Genomic DNA, 24,005 nt, shown 5'->3' with positions numbered 1-24,005 from the left:
GCATAAATTTACAAAGGCAAAGATGTCCCTCCTCCCCTCTCTACCTAGAAGGATGAAGACTGATCACTGACGATAACTGTAGACCCTCATGAGTCTGAGATGACGCAAGAAGAATTTTCAAGAAACAAAACAAGCTGCTGCCCTCAAAGACTCCAAGTCCTTTTTCTGTCACTTCTCTAAAAACACACTGGTCTTTGTTAAAAATGCTCATTTCCTGGGATTCTCCAAAGTACATAGGAAATATTCATGTTAATAAAATTCCATTTGTTGTTTATTTTTGTCACAAGAGCCCCTCCCAGTGAAGAACTCAGAAGGGTAGAGGGAAAATATTTTTTTTCCTCCCACACACTGTGTTCCTTCCCAGGCTCTGATTTACTTGAAGGCAGAGACTGAGTTCTATGAACGCTACTTAAATGCTCAATGAAAATGAGAGACCAAGATGGGAGGTTCTTGTAGGAAACAATTAAACAAAGAACCAGTATGGAAGTTCACTAGTCCCCCTCCTGCTCTAGCCCTCAGTTACTGAAGGATATGATTCATCTGTCACATTAGTTCACATACACCACTCTACTAAAGAACTTGGATGGGCAAGCCTAATTACAAAGTCAAAAGTGCTTTCCATGCCTTAGTGCAGTCATTTCAGAGCCCACCACTACTTATTTGATAAGATACTGTTATTGTCGTTGCTATGGTAAAGAGAAAAAAATCAGACATACTACTCCAAAATTCACCCCATTAGCATAGAGACTATTTTGAGTTCAAGGCAACTGAAAACCATTATGCCCTACCCTATTTTCCTGTACTTATATATTTAAAATCTAGAATTATTTCTTAAAGTTTTACATTTCTAAAATAAGTCAATCATTCAATCAATTTAGGAAAAAGATTTTACTTGTGAGGCTCCTGATAAGATGTTTCCAGCAAATTGCATACTGTTGTTCTTACTTGCTTCTGGTAAAGTGAATATAAAAAATTATAGAACCTTTATCTTTTTATCTAAAATAAAGAGGTGTCCTTAGGCTTTTCAATTCACATTTAAAATGCATTTTCATAAATAACCTTTTCACAATCTGCACTGTTTTAATTAAATTTCTCACTATGGAAAGCAAGATAATTGAAGTAGTTTAGAGATTAGTTAACTGCCGAAAATTATGCCAGTCGTCACCATATTTCTGAAAATTTGCTGTCAGTACAATCTTCTGTACAAAATCCCCAAACTAGTCATATGATTAAAACTTCAGGTGAGCTCTAGGTTTTTCAAAAGAATGAGGATTATGGCTTGACTCTTTAAACAAAATCTGTAGTAAAGAATAACATGTACATTTAAAAACATGTGTTTTTCCCTAAAGAACTTTGCTGATGTTCCTTGTCACTAAAATTTCATAATTCATTCTCATCGCAATGGAGGATGTGGTGGACCCTGCATTCATTCTTGCATTTCAAGAGGATATCATTTATGCGAGTGGCAGTGTTTTTCTTCAAGACAACTTTTACCTTAGACAGCCTTAATGAGCCATATGTGACAGAAGAGGCAGAGGCATGGGTGCTCATAGAACACAAGGCTCAGATCTCTTCTTTTATTCAAAACAATCTTTTTGGCTCTTAAAACCTGGATTAAATTAACCAACTGCAGATATCCTATGAGGAAATATTCCATGGCACTTGCAAAAGGATAGATAAAATCAATTATTCCTTAATCACATGGCACTTGCTCTAAATTCTATACAGCAAACTTTATGCTAAGAGATTAAATACTTTGTCCCATTCATTTGTCATTTTTCCATTTGCAAAGACAAAGTCTGGAATTAGATGAAACTGACAGGGTGCTGGCCCATGGCTCCGGAACCAGCCAGCAAGGCCTGAATTCTAGTTCTGTACTAATCAGCTCTGTCTGTGAAAAGATAGCTATGTCATGGTGCTGTTTTAAGGATGCAACCAATGCATATAAGATGTTTGCCAGGATATGAGGCTGTGCAAGTTTCATTACTTATGACAGCTGTAATTGGGAGAAAACTAGGATTCTGTCTGAGCCCTCTGAGCTGTAGCTATTCAGAGGTGGACCATGTTAGTTTACAGGACTGAAGTGAGAACTGAAAAGAAGAAAAAGCAGAGGAAGAAGGCACAGCATATTAATACAGTGCATTCATCAAAAACTGACTTGTTGCCTTTACTTACATTAACTTAAAAGGTGACAATATACCAAATGATCATGAATAAATGAGAAGGGTATGCTGTAACCACTCTATGGTGGTTTCTAAATGACAGTTGCTTTAGGGATCATTCTTCTATATTTACAATAAGTGAAAGCTATAGCTTCTTCGCTGACCTTTAGACTAGTTGATGATTTTATAAGGAAGCATCAAGGAAGCTCAAGATCTTCTTCAATTAGTATGGCATGCTGGAAAAGGAGTCAGTTTTGAAAAAAGGTTTATGACTTGATGTACACTTTTGATTTGTCTCATATTTGTTTTTTATATTTCTTTGCTCATTTTATTTTTTCTAGCTGGTAACAATATACAAGTGAGAATATTGTGAATAAATGCTTTTAGAGTAGGAGACAAAGATTAAAGGATCAAATCTTGGCCCATATACTCTTCACCCATGGAGTTCACTGGGTGGACCTGGCTTTGCTGCTGATCTGAGGGTAATGAGTGCTGGTCATCCTTTCCATATGGTACAGACCTGAGAGTGCAACTGTGAGGTTCATATGCAATAGCAGAAGTGAAATGGTAGCATTACAGTGGGGCTTTCTGTACAACAAAATCCCCCAAGGGACACGCCAACATACTGATACCTGTATGCTCCCCACTGGAAATTTTGGACAATAGGATCTAGAGGGAAAAGCACATGGATATTGCTGTCAGATGTATTCAGCTCTGCTACTCAGAGCTGTGCAATAAACTCCAAGAGCCTCCACGGCCTCTGTAATTGAAAACCATGTGCTGAAGACAAAGTGTGACCTTTAAAGCCTGGCCTTGCCTTGCCTCCCTTAAGTAGGCATGACCACAGTGCACGAGGTGATTCCACATTCTATTCAATAAGCATGTTTTGGCTGGGTAATAAAAGCATATTAAATACCTGCTGAAGAAACAAGCATTTGAGATGAACTTGTATGAATGCACCTAGAATGCCCCACATTCAATGTTCTAAAGGTGATTAAGCGGTGTGGGGCCAGTGGTTCACATCTGTAATCCTAGGTACTTGGGAGGCAGAGATCAGGAGGATTGTAGTTCGAGGCCAGGCTGAGCAAATAGTTCCTGAGACCCCCCCATCTAGAAAATAACCAACACAAAAAATGGCTGGTGGAGTGGCTCAAATGGTAGAGCACCTGCTTAGCAAGCTTGAGACCCTGAGTTCAAGTCCCAGTACTACCCCAATAAACAAACAAATAAATAAATAGTGATTAACTCTCAGCTCATCCTCAAAAGCTCAGAGTGATCACACCGAGCTAAGACATCAATAGACATTAGTGAATGGCAAGTGATTACTACGAATAGAAGGCTGACTCAATCATAATTAAATGACTTAGAAAATTATACGATTAAAATTCTCTGAAATTTTCAGTTTAGAGATCTTAAAGGATTACAAGGGTATATTTTTTATAAATCTGATTTAAAAATTTTTCAAAACCTTTGTTTCAGAATTTAAAAGAACCAGTCATTTACTTTTAGCTTGCTTCTATTACCATTGAAAATATCTGCTTTATTCTGTGACTTTCTCTTCACTATCAAGGTTTCTACTTGATGAAAATAGTTTTCTTAAACCATCACTAGGCTGACAGTGCAAGCCAGCTTTCAACAGAAAATACCCAATCTGTTACAGAACTCTCCAGCTGGACTGAGGTTAAGGACATCATGTGGTCTGACCTGCTGATGTGCTAGCTGTGGCATTATCACCAACATTCTGGAGATTAAAAAAAAAAATCTGAGGCCCACAAGGTTAAATTCTTTGCACAAGAACATCACAGATGGTCTTATTGAAAAAAAGGATTAGATGCCACATATTCTGTCTCTCAGAATGGACATTTCATTAAATATTATACAATCCTTTATACTTACTCACTAGACGAACCCTATTATGGTTGCTAAAACTGGCATAAGATACTCAGCTTTATTTCACTGAAAAAAAGTATACATAACACACGGCATGATGCAGGAGTCAGCTGTCATTAATAAAGGCCAAGTTATCCATCCTCCATACTCTTACTTATTTTCTCCAAAATGTCAAGCCCTATGAAAAGACCTGGGTAAATGGAGATAAAACAAAGACATACCTCCTGCCTGAAAGGAACCTTCAGTCAACTGCAGACAAAAACAAGCGAGCACTGTGGTAGTGAGAAATGCTAAAGGGGTGATGCTACTAGGGTTAAATACAAATTATAGGAGCCTGTTGTTTTGGAAAATGAAATAAAATAAAAACTAGGCCTCCACTGAAAGCAAAAATGGAGCCACTCGTGCTAAACGTCTATGTCACCCGGCTGAAAATGAACTGCTTATTTGGCGTGAGAAATCAGAATTAAAGAGATAAACAAGCCAATTCCAAAGGGCACAGAGTTCTCTCTGCCTTAATCCTTATATAAGAAAGGAAATCTGATGTTAACCTGTTATTTTCTATTTTCCCATCTCTTGTCTTTACCTTACAATGTAAGTAACTTCAAAATGACCAATCTGCTTTTTGTTTATTGTTTCTGCTTGCTTCATCCCTTTGTCTATATAACCAACCACTTTGGCTCAGTTCATTGAACAATCACTGTTTTATGAAATCAAGTGTTGCTCAATTCTAGAATCAAAAACAAAGGCAATTGGGATCTGTAAACTAAAATATTGTAATTTTGTCCTTTGACATTAACTATGCCTGATAAGGACCAAAAAGTCTTCAGAGTTAAAGAATAAACAGTAAAGACTTGGCACAGACAAAACAACAAAGGCATTTAAAGAAAACCAGGAGCACATATTAGGAACACAGTGCTCAAGCCCTCTGCATGTTTAAGGAGCTGCAACTGGTGTAGGCAGAGTACACACTGGCAACGTGGGGAGAGCAGGAGGCCGAGGAGGCCAATGGTCAAATGGGAGAATAGTCAGGAAGAGCCTCAGACTCATGCAGAACAGTCTCAACTTCATCCTGAAGAGATGAAGATTCTCTACAATCCTAAAATATTTCTCTCTCCTTGTAAGGGAGATAGCGTATCTAAAATCTGGCTATAAAGTCCAGGTTACCTCTGTTATTTTGAAATGTCTTTCAGTATAACTTGAATTTGTGTTCCTGGGCAATGGTCACTCATATTTGGCCCTGAGTATAAACTATGTCTTACTCCTTTAAAGCAGAGCTGTTATTTTATGACTGTAATAATACATTTGTAATAGTAAGTAAAGAGTTTACATCAGTTCTGACACACTAGCAAATTACCAGACTTGAGAAGGAGGTTATGGGAATCACCAATTTGTAGTCAAGTCAGACAGAAGATGTGGATAACCCAGGGGCCCGCCACTTAGGATTGGCTTCTGAAGAGGGGGCAGTCTTGTGGGGTCTGTGCTAACTCCTGGTAGTTAGCATCAGAGCTGAGTTAGTTATATGGCAGTACACCCTGTCCCTGTTCACAGAGAATTGTTTGGGATGGGAAATAATCCATATATGCACATATGGTGCAAAAGTGAAATGTGGGGAGCACTAGAAGAATACAGAGAAAAGTAGTCACTGACATGTAAATGTTTAGGTTGCAAACATAAAAAAGAAAAATAGCAACGAAAGCCACATTAAAAGAACATTTCAAAATGGAGTCCAGAGACCATCAGGGACCAGAGCTTCTGAAGGAAGCCAGTGTCTGCCTGAAATATTGACTTCAGGCATCAGAACCAACTCAAACAAGTCTACAATTACACTGAGTCCATAAGCCCACAGCTCAAGAGGTTACAGGTCCTGGGCTTTCTGAATGATTCCTTTTTGCACATGCATTCTTTCCTTCCCTCCTTTCTGAGCCCTGCTGTATTCCATCTTAGCCTTGTCCTTGGGACAAAAAGTGGATGCAAGCAGCCACTTTTTCTACCCCTCTCAGCACTAACTCCGAGCAATATGGACTATAATTACTAAAAACCCTGATAAAGGCCTTTCACATTTGCAGTTTCTGAGGTTAAACTGATTAATAAGGTCCTTCAGTGACAGTAAATACAACTACCATATATATGTTAGAGGAACACACGCTTGCTCTGATTACATTTTTCTTTTTTTTTGATGCTTGACCCTACAGCAACTTACCACAAGTGGTTTCACGTTAGAAATTCGCACGTAAGCTGGGTTCTAGGAGGCACCTCTTTCTGCCTAATTACACAGACATTTTGAATTGTTAAAGTGCTCTTCGTGAATGTATTATGGGTTGCACAAATTAATTTTTCAGTTACTTAATTATTTGGATTTAAGCAATAAATCAACGTCATTTTGGGAAAGAAGTACTTCTTATTCTCAAAAAAAGAGATGAGGAGTTACTGTAATTATGTCTAATTTTTCTAAGTTAAAAGTACAGCAGAAGGTTCCAATTTATACTCAAACACATCCATTACCTATTTTCTTCTTTGTGGAAAAAAAAAGATAAACATATTGAATTGCCTTGTTTTCTTAGAGCTATTTTTTCTCCCTTAAATTCCCCAAGGGAGTGCATCCTTCCTCCTGGAGGTACTACAATACCAAGTGGGTGTGTGGAGTGCATGGAGCGAATTTCTTTCCCCTCTCCCTGCTCCAAAAATCCACGTAATACATTGTCTTTGAATACAGGGCACATCAGATATTAAAGTGCTAACAACAGATATTACACTTGCTTTCAGCCAAAAGGTAGTGAAGGGTATTTCTTAGCTATTCTTAAAATACTACTTAGAGTAGTATTTGAGCTTTCGGTGGTTAGCCCATTCTACTCAAATGGCTACTGTGTATGCCATGTGTACTCCTGGAATAATAATCCCACAGTCGAATACATTTATCTGACAACAGATGTTCTTCCTGATGACATACACTCAGGGGGTCTTTTGTGACGGTGACTCTGATGAAGAACAGTTGCTCAGATTGTCATTATAAATGATCAGATATCTCCGCCAACTCACCTTTTGAAAAATCGGTTTAATTTTCATAGGCCATTTCCTCTGAATTGTCAGGTTTTCTCACTTGGGATAATAAAGCACATGCTTTTGATGAGGGTAACTATTTAGTAAAAAATAATTTGAACATATACCATTAATTGTGTCTCTTTTGTGTCTAACCAAGTATAGACACAAGTATGAAAATGCTTTTTTATTTTAGCAGACATAATGTGAAGAATATTGAATATCGAAGTATTGAAACATACTTTATCAAAAAGAGCACCAGTTGCGCCAGGATTTGAAAGCATTGGAATCCTTCTACCACATTTTTAGTTTAAGAAAGAAATTGTGATTTTCTTTCATCTTTTATTTTTGAAATAATGGCTTCAGATGGTAGATGTTAAATCAATGTAAAAATGAAGAGTAAACCAAGCCGTTTAAATATAATCAAACAAATTCTACAGAAATAAAGCTTTCATTACTATGAATGTATTTCAAGAACATATTTATTATTATTGTTGTTGTTATTATTACTATCTTCAATAATGGAGAACAAACCCAATACTTCATCCATAGCATGCAAATGGTCTACCACTGAGCTAAGCTCCCAGCCTCAAGAACATCTGTAAAATTAACATGTCTAAGTTCAAAGGAATGACAAGTCCTTCTGAAGAGACATGGATGCACTGAAATTTTTAAATACTCAAAATGGTATTTTATTTTTGCCAATAAACATAGTAGGAGTGCTTTATTTTTAAATCCTAACCCTATCCCATTCTTCCTAACAGTACTCCATTTTCACTAACCAACATAAAATGGCTTAAAACAGAGAATTATTGATGCATAGGACACAAACATTTAATCAAATCAGTGGTAGCCTGTATTAGGAAGACTTATCAAGTCTTGGAGAAGGTTGTTTAATCCACGAAACATTTACGAAGTATGACAGGAACTGTGCTAGTATTTAGAGTGTAAACAAGTGAGGAACTACAGTTCTTTTTCCACAAGTTAGTAGCAAAGGTGGCAAGTTCTAATTGCTGCACTGCATAGCTACATGCTAAATTATATTATACCTAAATTATTCTGTAAGTACAAAATGAAAAATCACACAGAGCCATCTTTATTGAGTACTCCACAGGTGACAGTTTTCTAAAACTTAGTCCTGAAAGTATTCATTCGTTCATGTCCATTCATTTAGTAAGTATATTAAAGACCCACTATGTGCCAGACCTTATAGTAGGTGGTAGAAATAAAAAGGTAAATGAGGGAGGAGGGAAATCCCCATGCTTATGGAGTTTAGAATCTAATTTGTGATTATTCTACTTCCAAAGAATATTTTAGCACATGTTAAGACCAATTGACCAACTTTTCCACTTCTTCGTGTTACGGGACCTTTGCCTTTCTGAATTACAGTATACTTACTACCTCACCCTATCTTAAGAAAATAAAGAAACAAAGTTACTTTGTTTCCTTTTTGTCCCCTCCCCATGCTGCAAGCTAAACATGTGAGTAACCTTCAGGATTTCAAGCAGTTAAGACCAATGGGTAGTGTCTGCACTACACCAAGTGCACTACACCAAGTAACATTTGAGGGTTGGTAAGAGAAATTCAATGGGAATTGGGTCAGGAGAGGAAGATAAGGTGAATGGGACAAATCTGAAGGGCATCCCACAGCAAATGAGAAGGGACTTTGTCTACTCCTTACATCAGCTACTAACAATGTTTATGATGCACTGTGTGAAGCTACTGAAGCTTTTACAACAGCTATGTCAAGAGGGCTTGCAAAATGCTATGCTAAATGGGGAAAATTCTTCTTCTTGGATAGTAATCTAAAGAGATATTCTAGGACTAACAGACACCAAATTAAGTAGGGCAATGACTACATTTGTAATTTGAACCCTCACAGCAGTGTTCAATCCAGGGGAAGGAATATACCTCCCATTGTATTTTGTGCTTTCTGTGTCTCACTGTACCACCTAACCAGACTGAAAAGCAACCATAGTTTTATGTGTGCAAGAGTTGTTACTGTATGAATTGGTAACACTGCCTTCCATGCCAATTAAAACAATAATGGCAAATATGGCTGTCAGGAAAGAGTACTGGTCCATGTAGAAATGACAACTGTGGTGACATCAGTGCCTGGGAGAGCCCCAGGCATGACCACGAGACTCACATAGTGAAGGATTCCTTTTTCCTTCATAGCTTACTCTTCTTTGTCTGCTCCTGAAAGAACAGAAGATGCCTCTACAGGGCCATTATTCATGGTAGTGGGTGGAAAAGAGTGAATTCACTCAATAGAACACTTGTCAGTTCAGCTGTCACTGTCTTTCCCATCATCTACCAAAAAAGTTAAAATCAAAAATAAATAGGAGGAAGGAAGGAAGGAATTTCATTTGCTTTGCTTTTCCTGCCCTGGACAAGAAATTTCTGGATTTATTCATCTAATTCCACTCTAGACTGAGTAGTGTCCACTTGCTGAGAGAAACACACGTCCATGCAACACGGTAGAAATTCAAGTAACCTTTACTTAGTGGGAAGATGAATTAACACATGTGAAGAAGGCAATACGTCTTTCTGAAATATGTGTATTGTGAACCCCAAAGTTAAACTGCCTAACTCATTCCAACTGTAAGGCAAAATGGGTCCTAGGATCCAGGTTTCCAATACCCTGCCTGGCAATTGCCAGTACATCATCCAGTAATGTCTCTATTAAATCTAAGCCCAAAAGAAGTCCAGGTGAGCCAAAATATAAATAAACTGACACCAGCACTCCTGCCTTCAGGGGATTCAAGATATGAGGAAGAACTCAAGGCTGAATTAGCACTGTCAGTTTGATAAGAATATGAGGAAACAGGAACATATCCAATTATAAGAAATAAAAAGAGACAGGACCACATCCTTCCACAAGTGAGTAAGAAAATGGGGAATCTGTTACGGAGTTATGGAATTTGTTAAATATAATTCACTGAACTCCCAGTGTGTGCTCTCTGTTCAAAGCATAAACAGATAAACACTGTCCATCCCTGCCGCAAGTTCAGACTAGGTGGGATAGCTAATAATGCCCAACCTTAATAAGTCAGCCCTTACCTCCTCTGAGTTCCTTTAGCAATAGCTGACCTAAGTCTAGAAGCAGAAATAGGAGACAGTAGGACAAAATCGGAGAAGATCATTCCATTCCATGCTGAGCTGGCAGCATGAGCACAGGTCTGAATGCACAAGAAGACATACATAGCATGTTTTTCATGCAGTCACAATGCAGTGGGGTCACAGACAAAGCTAAAGAGGTTGTCAGTGGCCCAGGTGATTACTTCAACCTTCTGGAAACTGTGTAAGGAGGTGCTAAGTACCTGGTGAGAGAACTCCATAGACTCAAGCTACTTGATGAGAAAGGCTAGGCCATTTTTACACATCTAGTACTCAGCATTCAATAAATATTTGCTGAACTAAGTTAGAATATTTAAGATCTAAAATGAGGAGAAGGAGGATAGTACATCCAGGGCTTTGTCTAGATTGGGTCAACTTCATCAATAAAGCTGCTATTTGACATCATCACTTACATATTCTCCATAGGTCTCTTGTGTTGGAGGTGGTGGTGGAGCTCTGTACCCAGTTGGGGGAATTCCTCTTGCCCTGGGAGTAAGAAGTCCTCTTCCTCGGCTCACTGGTCCTCGGGTAGAAAGCACTCCCCTGGGAGCTGGCGTCCCTCTTGGTACACCAACTCCAACAGGCCGGGCTGTAACTCCTCCTCTTCCCCTGTAAGCACGAAGGTCAGACTCACAGTATTTGTCATAGTTTCTAACACTCCAATCTTTACATACATTTAGATCTCAGACAAATCAGTGTTCAACAAGGAAACCACACAAGGTAAGAAACCACAGCAAGAGGCTGTGGAATCTCCAAAGACGAAATTAAGTTATCTAGGCAGCCAGTGCAGTGCACCATGGTCAAATCAACAGTGTCAAGACACTGTACTTGGCTTGTGGATCTCTGGCAAGGCCACATGTACTGAAGACTTCTGGGTGATGCCATGCCAGTCACATCCAAATGTGACTCTAGGTTTCTTATCTACAGACAAGGAACTGAGGCTCACAGAAAGTTTAAAACTGCCTGAAAACACACAGGTAGGAATGCTAGGGGAGAAAATACAAGCTACAGTAGAGCAACACAGAACAAGCCAACTGTGAATTACAAAAATGGTAGAGGACAGTCTCTAGTCCAGACCATGCCACCACAGCATCAGGCAAATGTGGGGTAGAAAGACCAACAGAGAAAAACACAAAACAAAAGATGTGTTGCTTGGAGTGGAGGCAATTCTACATCTGTGTTGCTTCCCTAATTCTCTCTTGCTGGGGTCTCCTGGACCATGGAAGGGATCAGGAAGACTGCAGGTAGGGAATGTTCTCAGCTCCCATTTTAAACTATAAGCTTAGCTCTCTCATTTGGAAGTAAAACAAAAAGGTATTAAAACTGCTTTACTTCTCGCTGTAGGTTTTAACATCAGATTGTTTACAACAGGTGTCAGGGAGGTATCTTGAAGTGGTAACAGTGGGTCATGTACATGAAGATTGCAGTAATAACTTGTTCCACTGTGAGCCACGTGCCCATTCCCACAAAGCAAATACCCTGGAAAATTCAGCCAAGGAACAAAATGAGAACTACATTAACAAAATTCAGTTTGATAAATGATACTAAATAATCAAGATAGGGTGTTAGGAACCAGCTTCTGGATTAGAGGGGATGGCTACTTTCAATGATGTGATCAGCAGTCTGTGTAGGTTGGGAATTCAGTGCTGTGAGACCAGGATCCAGAGACCCGAGACCAAGCATGCTAGGGAGAAGGAAAACCAAATGCAAAGGGCCTGGGAAAGGAGTGTGACCCCCTTGAGGAGGAGAACGGAGACCAGCATGGCTGGAGTTAAGTAAGGTGGAAAAAAGGAACGAGATACATTCACAAGTGGAAGACAGTGTCAGATCACAAAAGTGTTCATCGGCAAATTTGGGTTTTCTTATAGCCGCAACAGAAGCTCTTTTTTAAGTAACATGAAGATACTATCAAATTTAATTTTAAATGATCACCATGACTATGAATGAAAACTGGAACAGTAAATCATGGTAGGAAGGAAGGAGAAAGAGAATAAGAGAAATAGATTTGAGGAGTTTTAAATCAAAATGACCCATTCAGCAAGTGGATAGGGTGAAGAAGAATGACACTGAAAATATTATTATATATACCGCACCATATGAAGACCAGTTTGTGTCATCTTTATCATGTCTCAGGACTAGAAAGTGCTAGGTGTCAATAAATATGCTCCTTTCTGTTTTGTATTGTTACTGACTTCAAACAGACCCTGAATTCTATACCCAGGTTTTCCTCAGCTTTCCCTACTAGCAAATTCAAAACCGAATCTGGAAATCAACTCCACCAACTGTACAGAATGTTACACACATGTACTAACTTTACCCTGAGGGTCTGTGAGATTTTCTACCCTAATTTCAACATTATTATCTTATTCTGTTAGATGGACCATTAGTCTCCCAAATACCTGTGATTTCATGAGAAAAACTAGTAAGTAAATACTTCATCATAACTTATATTCAAAGTGCTATCGTGTACCTTAATAAAAATATAATAAAAGTGCTAAAATGAAAATTCTATTGGAAAGCTGTAGTAGGGAATAAAAAGAAGAAATTCTTCTACATGAAAAACATAAGAGAAGAATAAAACAGGGAGGAATAGTTGGATCATGGAAGCAGACTGCCTGGATTCCAACCTGGCTGTATCAATCATGAGCTGCTGGCCTGGGGCAAGCAACTGACCTCTCTGACTTCACTTTCCTCATCTGCAATGGTGGAGGTAACAAAATAAGGTTAGCCTGAAGGATTGCTGGGAAAGCTAAACTAGTTAATATCTTTAAAGTGCTTAGAAAAAACTTCAATACTAAGTACTATGCATTTGTTAAAATAAGTTTGAGGCTATGACGTAAAGATTAGGTGGTCTTCAACAGGTGAGGGGAAGAAGGAAGACACAGAATTGAAGACAGAAGAAAAAATGTGGATGATGACATTGAAGGATACATGCACAAGCTTCATGAAGCAAAGCTTCTAGTCCAGGCCAGTTAAAGACATGTGAAAGACCACACGGAAGAGGTTTTGAGAAAAAAATTTCAGAACAGCTTCAAACGCCTCATCTTAGGAATATGAACTTTATATAACAGAAACAGGAAATGTGAAACATTTGAGACCAAGAAAGACTACAATCAACTGAAGGAAGAAAGTGAGGTGTGTGGACATGAGCTGACAGAAACACATGCCGACCTTAGCACACAAATACAGACTTTCACCTCTAGCACTGAACTAGTCATAGGTCTACCACAAACTAAAAACCAAGGTTTGAATGTGAACTTAAAAATAATCTTGTCAGATAATATATATAATATCAAGAAAATGAAATAGCTTTAAACGACAAGCAACACATATGCTATGATCAATAGGAATGATTTTTCATATGGACAGATGAAAGTGTTTCTCCAAGTATATTACATTCCAAAATAAATGAGGCTCTGTCTTCCTCAAGTCTTCATGGCATACTGAACTTCACACAAAAACTGACAAATTGGAAATTATCTTCAGTAGCAACGGCAGATATGGTTTCAGGAACACAGCGTCCTCTTCGCAACTGCACTGCGTGTGCTCTATCTGAACGTGACACTCTTTATCCAGGGGACACTCACCTGTGTTTGTAGTCTGCAAAAAGGTCTAGGCAAGGGTTACTTAATCTTAAGTGAAAGAAGTAACACGGGATTAATTTTATCATATGTGTATGTAGATACAGATAAAAATATAATAAACACTGGGGACATGTACTTTTTCTGCACTAAACTTCCTTGCATAAGGTTATATATATCACTAGAAGAAAGTTTATATACAGACATATAAACAGTGAGATCTACTTCTACCTCTATCCACAGTCAGGATTTGCTTAATCACGGACACCTTCTGAGCAACTCGGGAGATTTGTTGTGCATACAGCACAAAGAGAAGCTGCACAGACCCAGATGGCACAGCCTACTCTGCACTCAGAATGGACATAAATGTGCATGCTCCCCTTTTATAGGACTAGCAGAACCATAATTCTGTTTATGTCAGCACCACCACAGACACTACAGTAAGGTGTTGCACTAAACTGTTACCATGGCTATCACATCCCTAAGATATGGGAACTTTTTAGTTGCATTATAATCTAATGAGACTACCACTGTATGAATGGTTCATCATTGAAATGTTATATAGCACAGGACTATACCTATTCATCTATCCACCTATCTCCATCATCTACCTATCTATCTACCTATCTAATTAACTAACTAACTAACTAAAAAAGAATGGTGGCATATAAAAGTCAAATATAAGAGGATGTTTTCTCTTTTAATCTGTATATAGGATTGGGGATGTAGTTCACTGGTAAAGCACTAGCCTAGCATGTGCAAGGCCCTGGGTTTGATCCTAACACAAGAAAACAAAAACCAAACTCCCAAAATCTTATTGTTTGATGTCTGTATTTTCTGCATTATTTTGGGTAAGAGCTAAAGACAGAAGTATCTATTATTTCAAAGGGGTCCAGATATAATTCCTTGGTTGCGAGGTCTGTATCTGCTAGGTTTGTTCAGTAAAAGCACATAGCTTATGAACACACACTGCATGCTTTATACACGTGTAAACAAAGCTTGGAAATGTAGGGACAGGGACGGGACAGATTTAGAAACTTCTGAAAAGGTTTCTTAAGCATCTTATTTTGCATGTGGAGTATGTTTGGGAAATGTGCAAGCTTCCATCATAACAAAGAAAAACTGACATAGCAAATGTATCATGACATCTACCATTCTGCGGCCCTAATCTTGGGAACCTGCACAGGTTAAGTTATTTAGAAAAATGGATCTTGGAGCTTTGATTTAGGATCTCGAGATACAGCAAGTGAACACCCTGGATTACCCAGGTAGGTCCCCCTACACAATCACATGTATCCTTTAACGGAGGCAGAGTGGGATTAGAGAGATTCAGAAGAGGAGAATGCAATGTGAAGACTGAGGGTGGTGTGGTCACAAACCACCTAACACTGGCAGTTACTAGGGGACCTAAAAGGGAAAAGGAAAGGCATTCCTTCAGTGCCTCCAGAGGTGTAATGGCTCTGCCACCGATACTGATTTTGGACTTCTGGCCTCCACTGCAAGAGAATAAATTTCTATTTCTTCCAGATATCAAACTCATGGTAATTTTTCACAGCAGCTACAGAAAACTAATAGAGCAGATAAGTAATTTCTTAGGATTTCAAGTAAATTTGATGGTGGAAGAAATGGAAATCAAACAGATTGCAATTTACTGAGAATCTATATGTACCATCTCATGAAATCCATACCAAATCTGTTATTCTTAGCTCTTTGTTTTATAGAGAAACCTCACTGCACCATTCCCAGACTGGTGCAGTGAGTGTTTCCAGCACAGGTAACTGCTGCAACCCTGGTGACCTACGCCATACAGAAGATGTAACTCTTCATCCCTCCCAAAAATTCTACATGAAATTACTTAAAAAAGAGCTACATAATCACCAGTTTAACAACAACAAAAAAAAATTTGTGTTACTAGCTGGGCATGAAGATGAACTGTCTTACCCTTATCCATTACAGAGATTAAAAATTACAAATAATTCCCTCAAATAAATTTGAGACAGTCATATTGGATTTTTTTATTTCCTTAAAATACTTTTTTCCTATCAAAAGTAATCATTAATTGAAAGACAGAAATAAAAACTTTGTGTGGCTGAACCAGCTCAGTAATTTGTGGATACCATGGGGCATTTAAAATGAATAAAATAACACATGCCTTCGAATTGAATCCACTTGGTACCCAATGATGCACTTGATGTTGCTGGTGTGGTGGTGAGATCACCTGATGCAGACATCTGCATCCAAGGGGAAATGCAGGGACCATCCTCTCAATGCTGGTCAATGCTAGTCAATGTCAGGTCCCTGGCATTCTTAGGGTGGACAGAAGGTCCCGAAGCTAACAGTGAAACCAGACCTCCTGATTGATGACTGCTTGCCAAACTCCCCTGCTTGTTTCCCTGCTCTGTTTGCAAAGTCTCAGGAACTTCCAGTTAGTCAACTAGCCAGGCATGTCAACCTGTTCCATCTGGTGATCACAGATAATCGGAGACCAAAGACTCTCTCCCTCCCCCATGGCTTGGCCCCACCTATAAAGCCCACTACCCATTTCAGCCAAGCCGCTGCACTCTGAACCTAAGAGTGACAGCCCTGCAGTCTGGCTCCTAATAAATCTTTCTTTTCCACACATGGTGTGGTCTTTATGTGGCAGTTCCTTACATCCGGTGCCGAAGCCCAGCAGAAGTTAACAGGATGCTCCGGCCCGGGGCTGCTCCCTTGGCCTTCGTGTCCTGCCCTCTCCCAGACCCAGACTGCTGAATTGACCCCCACATACCTCCGGACTGTGGAATTTGGACCCTACTGCCTTGCTAACTTTCCCATCCATCATGAGACTCTCTCTTCCACTGCTCTCTATCTGACCTACTCCTCAGACTCGGTAAGTGTCACCCTGCTCGGGGCTGCCTGCTCTGTCTGGTCTGCTAGCTGTGGCGCTACTCCAGGTACACCTTCTATGCCCACTGAGGTGCCCCTCCACTTAGCACAGGGATGCCTGGGCTAACCAGTTGGGTATCCTCTATGAACGGTGACCCAGGCTAGAGATGCCCACCCTTGGGAACCTGTTCAGGTGATACTTACCCCTCTCTCTCACTCCCTCACTCTTTCTCTTGCTTTCCCTCTCTGTTCTCCTTCCTCCGCCTAGGGTGAGAGTTCAACAGCCCCTCCAGCTTACTTTGACCAAATGGAAACTGGACGATTCTGCTCTCCTTGCTTGAGTCATGTCAGGGAGGCCAGACCTTGACCTAGATCTATACTGGCCTGAAGAGTAAATGCACCAAGGCACCTGCCTCTCTCTCTCTCTCTCTCTTTTCTTCTACATTATGGGGACCACACACTCCACATGAGACACGTCCACTGGGATGTCTTCTCCATATCCTCTCCTTGGTCTCCAAGACGATATGAAACCTAAGTGACTGATTTTCAAACACTTCTAGATCTTGATAATTTCTGCCATCGCAATGGCAAGTGATCCAAAACTCCACTCATCCAAGCTTTTCTTTCTCTCTGCTCTTGACCCTCCCTGCTCTAATCTTGTAATGCCGTTCAAATCCTCCTTGCCAGCGACAAACCCCCCTCAAAGTCTGTGTCTCTCCCTCCCACTGAACCCTCTCCTGAATACTCTTCCCTTACTTGTGACCTCACGAGCTCTGTCTGCCCACCTCCCAACTCCTCCCACCAGTCCTCTGCATCAATCTCTTCTCCCACCTTATCCTCTCATGACTCAGACTCCCTTATTCCACCCCTGATGGCTCTCTCAAACATCTGCCACCCTATTCCCCTTCTACAGTGGTCACAATTGACCCTGAGCTATCGGCTCCAAAGGGACCAACACCGCCAGCCTGGCCCTCAGCCCCTGCTACATCCTCACCCTTCTCCTCCCCACCTGTGTCCCACGCCCACTCCCATACCTCCTCGCAGGCATGTCCAGCCCATCTCTACCCATTCCGGGAGGTGGCAGGAGCTGACGGCATTAACAGAGTTCATGTGCCCTTTTCCATGACTGACCTCTCTCAAATTGAAAAGAGACTTGGCTCCTTCTCTAATGACTCAGCCTCCTATATTACAGAATTTAAATACCTAACCCAAGCATATGATATGACTTGGCATGAGACCCATCTTCCAAGGATGGAATAATTATTCTCAACTCTCATTTTATTTCCCAATCCTTCCTTGATATTCAAAGAAAACTTAAACAGGCAGAGGATGGCCCTCAAATCCCCCATGGAGAGCTTGTGAAAATGGCATTTAAGGTATTTAATAACTGAAATGAGGCTTGAGACCAGTGAAAGACCCAGCTCTTGGCAGCTGCCCAGAGGCTACCTCTTCCAACTTCAAGACTGGCTGGACAACAACGCACACCTCCAAGGGCCTGCTTCAAGTGCAACCAGGCAAGACACTGGGCAAAAACTGCCCTTCACCTCACCCGATGCCAGGACCCTGTCCACGATGTGGCCAGAGTAGACACTGGAGGATGACTGCCCTCTTTGTCTCTGCAAGGTAGGTCACTCTCAACAGAGCGAAGGCCTCATGGACCTCTTGGGCCTGGCGGCAGAAGACTGATGTGGCCCTGGGACCTCGGCCCCCTTCAAGATCACCTCGGAGGTGCCCAGGGTAACCAAGTAGCAGGTAGGCCTCAATCACCTACTTGTGCTACCTGACTTCTCAGGTAAGCTTTATCCTTCACAGATCTCCGTGGTGGGGGTAGATGGTCTCCTCCACCAGCCAAAAAAAAGACAGTTTGATTTAAATTTAAAATTCTTATAAAAGTTAATTTTAAAATACAAGTTACAAAGTAAACAACTGGAAAGGATATAGATAGGTAAACTTCAATGTGTGATAAAATTAAAGTTGACTATAATCTAAAGTTGCCTAAAAGATTTTTAAGGTCATGTCAAACTAAAATCAAATTCTCTATAAAATAACAAGGTTATCTTAATATTGTTCTGCTCTAAGTAACATCTACAAAAACCTATTACAGGGAAGCATTTTATCAAAGAAATTATTTGTGTTTTCTGCTGATCTTGTCAAGCTTTAAGTACTATTAAATCAGAGTTCATTTACATATTTGCTCATGTGTTTTACAAGACCACCTTGTAACAGCATTGTGTCTATACTTGATCTAAATATGGTACAAACATTTACAAAGTTAAAAATGTAGATTTATATAAAATAATGAGCTAAAGCTCTCTTTTATCCAAAAGTGTTACATTTAACCTGCATTCTGTCAGTCAGACCCTGTTTGCCTTTAAAGATTCCACAAACCCTTCACAGCAACTAACCTGGACAGTTTTGCCACAAGAGTTTAAAGACAGCCCTCATCTTTTTGAGCAAACCCTAACCAGAGACTTATTGGACTGGCACTACCCAGAGGCCACCCTTCTTCAATATGTTGATGACTTCCATGCAGAGCCATAGAGCCCCTCATCTGCAGGGTGACTGAGTCCTTTTTAAAACTTTCTGGCCTCTGGGATACAAAGTCTCCAAGGAGAAGGCTCAATTATGTCTCCCATAGGTCACCTACCTAGGTGAGGTCTTAAAGGGACAGACTCAGTAAATCAACCCAGTCCTCCATTTCCCACTCCCCCATACCATAAAGCAGCTTAAAGCTTTCTTGGGGGTTACAGGATTTTGTAGAATCTGGATCCCTAGATATGCAGCCTTTAGCAGACACCTTTTTATGCTCCTCCTAATATTCCTATTTGGGTCTTAAATAATGTATGGTCACCCATTTCTCTTAGGAAACTTGCCTCCAACAGACCCTGCTCCTCTGGCTGACTATCTACGTTATCTTAACCTCCTCCGGGAACTTCTCAGAGAGCCTGCGGACCAGATCCTGCCCCACCCTATAACAATTTCTGTTAAACCAGGGGATCTTGTTCTCCTAAAGGATCATCTACCCTCTCCATTGGGACTTCGATGGACCAGCCCTCATCTGGTCATCCTCACAATGCCCACTGCTGTCAAGCTCAATGGGATCCCCCAATGGCAGCACCTTTTAAGGATAAAACATTGCCCACCAACTTCAGGCTCTTCCACTACAGCAAAGGATGAGTACTCTTGCGTACTGCTGGGCCCCACGCCTCTCCCGCTCTCTCTCTCCCTTTTCCTCTCCTACATAAGTTCTCAGTCCTCATCTGGCTCTCAATTTTCTGCCATAGGTGAATTTAACAACAATTGGCCTTGTCTGCAAATGAAGCCTGGGAAAAACCGTCAGCCTCCACTCCTGGGGACCTCACAAATTTCCAAATTCCAGCTGAACTCCCCCCTTAACAACACCCCCACTCAGCACGAAGCAGCTAGATCAAATGGCGCCCATAATACCAACAAAAGGCTGGAATGTTAGGTGTCTGGCATTCTTGGGGTGGGCAGAAGGTCCCAAGGCTAACACCTAAATCAGACCCCCTGATTGATGACTGCTTGCCAAACTCCCCTGCTTGTTTCCCTGCTCTGTTTGCAAAGTCTCAGGAACTTCCAGTTAGTCAACTAGCCAGGCATGTTGACCTGCTCCATCTGGTGATCACAGATAATCAAAAACCAGGAACTCTCTCCCTCCCCCATGCCTTGGCCCCTCCTATAAAGCCCACTACCCATTTCAGCCAAGCCGCTGCACTCTGAACCCAAGAGTGACAGCCCTGCGGTCTGGTTCCTAATAAATATTTTCCACAAGTGGCGTGGTCTTTATTTGGCAGTTCCTTACAGTTACTTATATAAAAACAAGCCTCACTTTACAGAATTAATCTTGGAGTATATCACAATTTGACTGAGGTGTCAGTTAGTAAGTAGTAAGGGTTATCTTTAAACCTAGATTTGAATATCTCACTCCAAAGTAAATCCCCTTAAGGTGACATTGCAATGTCTGAATACAGGCTTTGTATAGGTACAATAATAGAACTGCTTCTGTCTATTGATGTGAGCAGTATTAAAACTGTTGCCATGCACACAAACCTAAGAAAAAGAGTGAGTCAATTCATTACACCTACCTGGTTACTGCTGGAGTTGCTACACCTCTTGTTCGCAAGGTGGGTTTCCCTCGAACCACGGAAACATCTGCATTTTCTGAACCACCATTCAAATATGTGAGTTCCTGGAGCTGTGCTTGCCGGATTTCATCATTGTAGTCCTACACAGAAGAGAAGGTACAATGGTTTGCCTCATATTAACAATAAAAAATTATTTAGAATTAAAGTAAACATTTCTTAAAGAAAAAAATGGTTAGGAAAACAGTTGAATTCTGAAAATAAAAAATGACCTTATTAAAACATGTTAATAAATTTTTATAAAAAGGGAAAAAAAAGAAAACCACAGCATTTTCCCCAAGCTATGATTTTTATTCCTTTCCATCAGCAAAGCTTCGGGGTAAAACATTTATAATAAAATTAAAAATAAGTATTAGGTGGGCATTAGTATTTATAACTCAACTAGTAGTTATTAAGCATCGATGATGTGTCAAGTAAGAGAAAATCAAAGAGGAGTCAATCTTAGCCACCAAGGAACTCAACTGAGGATAAATAGATACAATATGATGTCTTAACTGAAATTAACACCACATGCACTTTATATACATTTAGATATTGCATAAGCTGCAAAGTTCAACTTTTGAAATAATATATAACTTATTCCTGAAAAGTTCCACTTCTCCTTTCTCCTTACATGGTATTGTCAATATACTCAGCTCAATTTGGAACTGTCACAACAAATACCCTCTGTACAAATGAATATCTCTTAATAAAAATGGAAAAACATACTCAGCTCAGAAACTATGGGAGTCTTCCTTAATTCCTCTTCCATACCACCCTCAACTCCATTCAACAACCAACAGACACACAGTAATATATTAATATACAAATACAATTGTTATCTGTTCTAAAACAAAGATTCAGATCCAAACAATCAAAAAGGAAAGTTATCTAAGTAAGATGCCAGCAGTATGAGTAAATTCTCTCCATAAGGTACCCTATACAGATGAATGAGAACCTATGATCACAAGCAGGGAAGAGGGGTAACCAAGTGTTCTACATAGAAGGAAAATATTCTAAGACTCAAGTAACTTTAAATTCAGGAAATCAAAAAAAAAGCACTATGTGGTAGAACTCTAAAAAACCACTGGGGGAGGGATAGGGTCTTAAAGAGAGAGGGAAAGCACCAGCCAAACCATGTGATGCCTTAAGTCATTCTGAAAAAAATCTCAACCCAGGTACCATAGCTCACACTATAATCCCAGCTACTCTGGAGGCAGAGATCATCAGGATTGTGGTTCAAGGCCAGCCCAGGCAAAATATCAGTGAAATCCCACTTCAACCAATAATTCACGTGTGGTGATGATACATTCTTGAAATCCCAACTACTTGTTGGAATCATGGTCTCAGGCTGGCCCAAGCAAACAAAAGATCCTACCTGAAAAATAACTAAACCAGGGTAGATAAATAAATAAAAGCTGGAGATGTGGCTCAAGTGGTACAATGCCTGCCCAAGCACGTGTGAAACCCTAGCTCAAACCCCAGTATTCAGACAAAAAAAAAGAAAGATAACTTTGAATGTTTAGAATTATGGGTGCTGAGCATCCTTTAATGATGTTCAAGAGGCAAGTTGCATACTTAAGTTTTTCTTCTGGAAAGATCATTCTAGTAACAGTAAACACAGATACAGTCAGTAAGCCTGCCTTATTCATGGATTTATTACAAAAAAAAATCAAAAGAAATTTCAAAAACAAAATTTAAATACCCATGCATACATTACACTGCTTAGCTGATGTGGAGAAGCTCTGAGACAGCCCTGTGTTTTCATTAATTGCGTTTACACTGCTGTGTGATCTGCTCAGTGTTCCCCTGCACTTTATTTTGTAAAACTATGCCTCCCAAAAAGTGAGTTTAATTTAAGTGATAAAGTGAAAACTCTAGACTTGATGAAAGGCAGCATGTCTTCGGTGGAAGCTAAGCAGCATCATATGGAAAAACGAATCAAGCATCCACAGGACGGCACTGAATTCTGTGCATGCTGACCATTTTTTGTTGTTTTTCCTCAGTGGTGGTCTCCTTGGAACCAAGTATCTGTGGATACCAGGGGACTACTGAAACATAAGATTGCAAGTAGGTATACAACAAAATACCACAAAAACACAGTGAAATCAACAAAAGCAAGTGATTTTGCTTAGAAGATTAGCAAAATTAACAAACCTTTAGCTAGATTACCCAAGAATAAAAAACTCACATCATTAGCAAAATCAGGAATGAAAATGGGATTATCACATGGATTTCGAAAAAATAAGAAAAATTTACAGGGAATACCATAAAAACTGCATGCCAACAAATTTGTTAGTTTAGATAAAATGGGTAAATGACTCAAAAAGACAAAACTTACCAAAACTGAGTTAAGAATAAATACAGAATGCAAACAATAACTGCCATATAAGAAGTAAGTACTTGGTGTCTGCTCCTGGTTCCTAACACTTCTCTTATCCCTTGAAATTTCCACAATGATTAACAGAAGTGAGAGAAGCATCTTTTGTCATTCATAATAAGCTCCTTTCAAGGAGATCTGTATTTATGCTAATGAGGTAACTCTCACAGGACTGGGACAGGTTGTCAGAAAGACAAAGATGACCTAGGGATTGGAATTTTCACTCCTCTGGGAAAGAGAAGGAAGTTTGGAGATTGACTTAATCACCAATGGCCAATGAATTAACCAACAATGCTTACATAATAAAGCCTCCATAAAAACCCTAAACATATAATAGGAAGGAAAACTTCTTAACTCATTGCAAGAGGCCAGAACTACATCCCTCTTCCTTATCTCTCTCAAAACCAAAGACACCACAAGCTAAAAACAATTATATTATAAACAATTATAATCAGTAGAAATATACTAAAGCTGTCAAAAGAAAATATAAAGAAGCCCAATCCAGCAACAAAACTTATATGTAAGAGAGGCAAGGACACTGTATGCCAGGATTGCAAACTTGGTTTAATATCTGAAAATCAATTGATGTAATATAAATTAAAGGACAAAAATCACATGATCCTTGCAATGGTTTGAATATGAAATGTCCCTCACAGGCACATGTGTTGAACGCTTGATACCCTGCTGCTGATGCTAGTTTGACAAATTTTGAAAACTTCAAGGAGTACCTTAAGGTACTTTAGGCCCTCCTCCTTTGCCTACTGCTCACCATGAGGCCAGCAGCCCCTGCCATGTGCTCCTGGTGGCAGGATATTCTGCCTCATCATGG

At 39.9% G+C, this 24,005-nt stretch overlaps 1 protein-coding gene and 1 non-coding gene across 8 annotated transcripts in view; both read right to left on the bottom strand.

Annotated features, from left to right (window-relative positions):
- Khdrbs3 (KH RNA binding domain containing, signal transduction associated 3) overlaps nt 1-24,005 on the bottom strand; it is a 177,467-nt gene that overhangs the window by 61,892 nt on the left and 91,570 nt on the right. For all 7 annotated transcript variants that reach the window (XR_012446453.1, XR_012446454.1, XR_012446455.1 and 4 more), the window contains 2 exons: nt 20,761-20,900; nt 10,622-10,817 (listed from right to left, as the gene is read on the bottom strand). Coding sequence is in view for 4 of the 7 variants with exons in the window: in XM_074069275.1 (XP_073925376.1) it covers nt 10,622-10,817; nt 20,761-20,900 (336 nt within the window). In the remaining 3 variants the exon portion in view is untranslated. The remainder of the gene's footprint in view (nt 1-10,621; nt 10,818-20,760; nt 20,901-24,005) is intronic.
- LOC141421945 (U2 spliceosomal RNA) lies at nt 6,642-6,836 on the bottom strand. The gene has a single exon (XR_012446626.1). It is a non-coding gene; the product is annotated as a U2 spliceosomal RNA (small nuclear RNA).

This window comes from Castor canadensis, chromosome 3 (assembly GCF_047511655.1).
Source record: "Castor canadensis chromosome 3, mCasCan1.hap1v2, whole genome shotgun sequence".
Lineage (NCBI taxonomy): Eukaryota > Metazoa > Chordata > Mammalia > Rodentia > Castoridae > Castor > Castor canadensis.
Note: the sequence above shows the minus strand (reverse complement) of the source record. Positions and strands in the feature narration are given on the sequence as shown.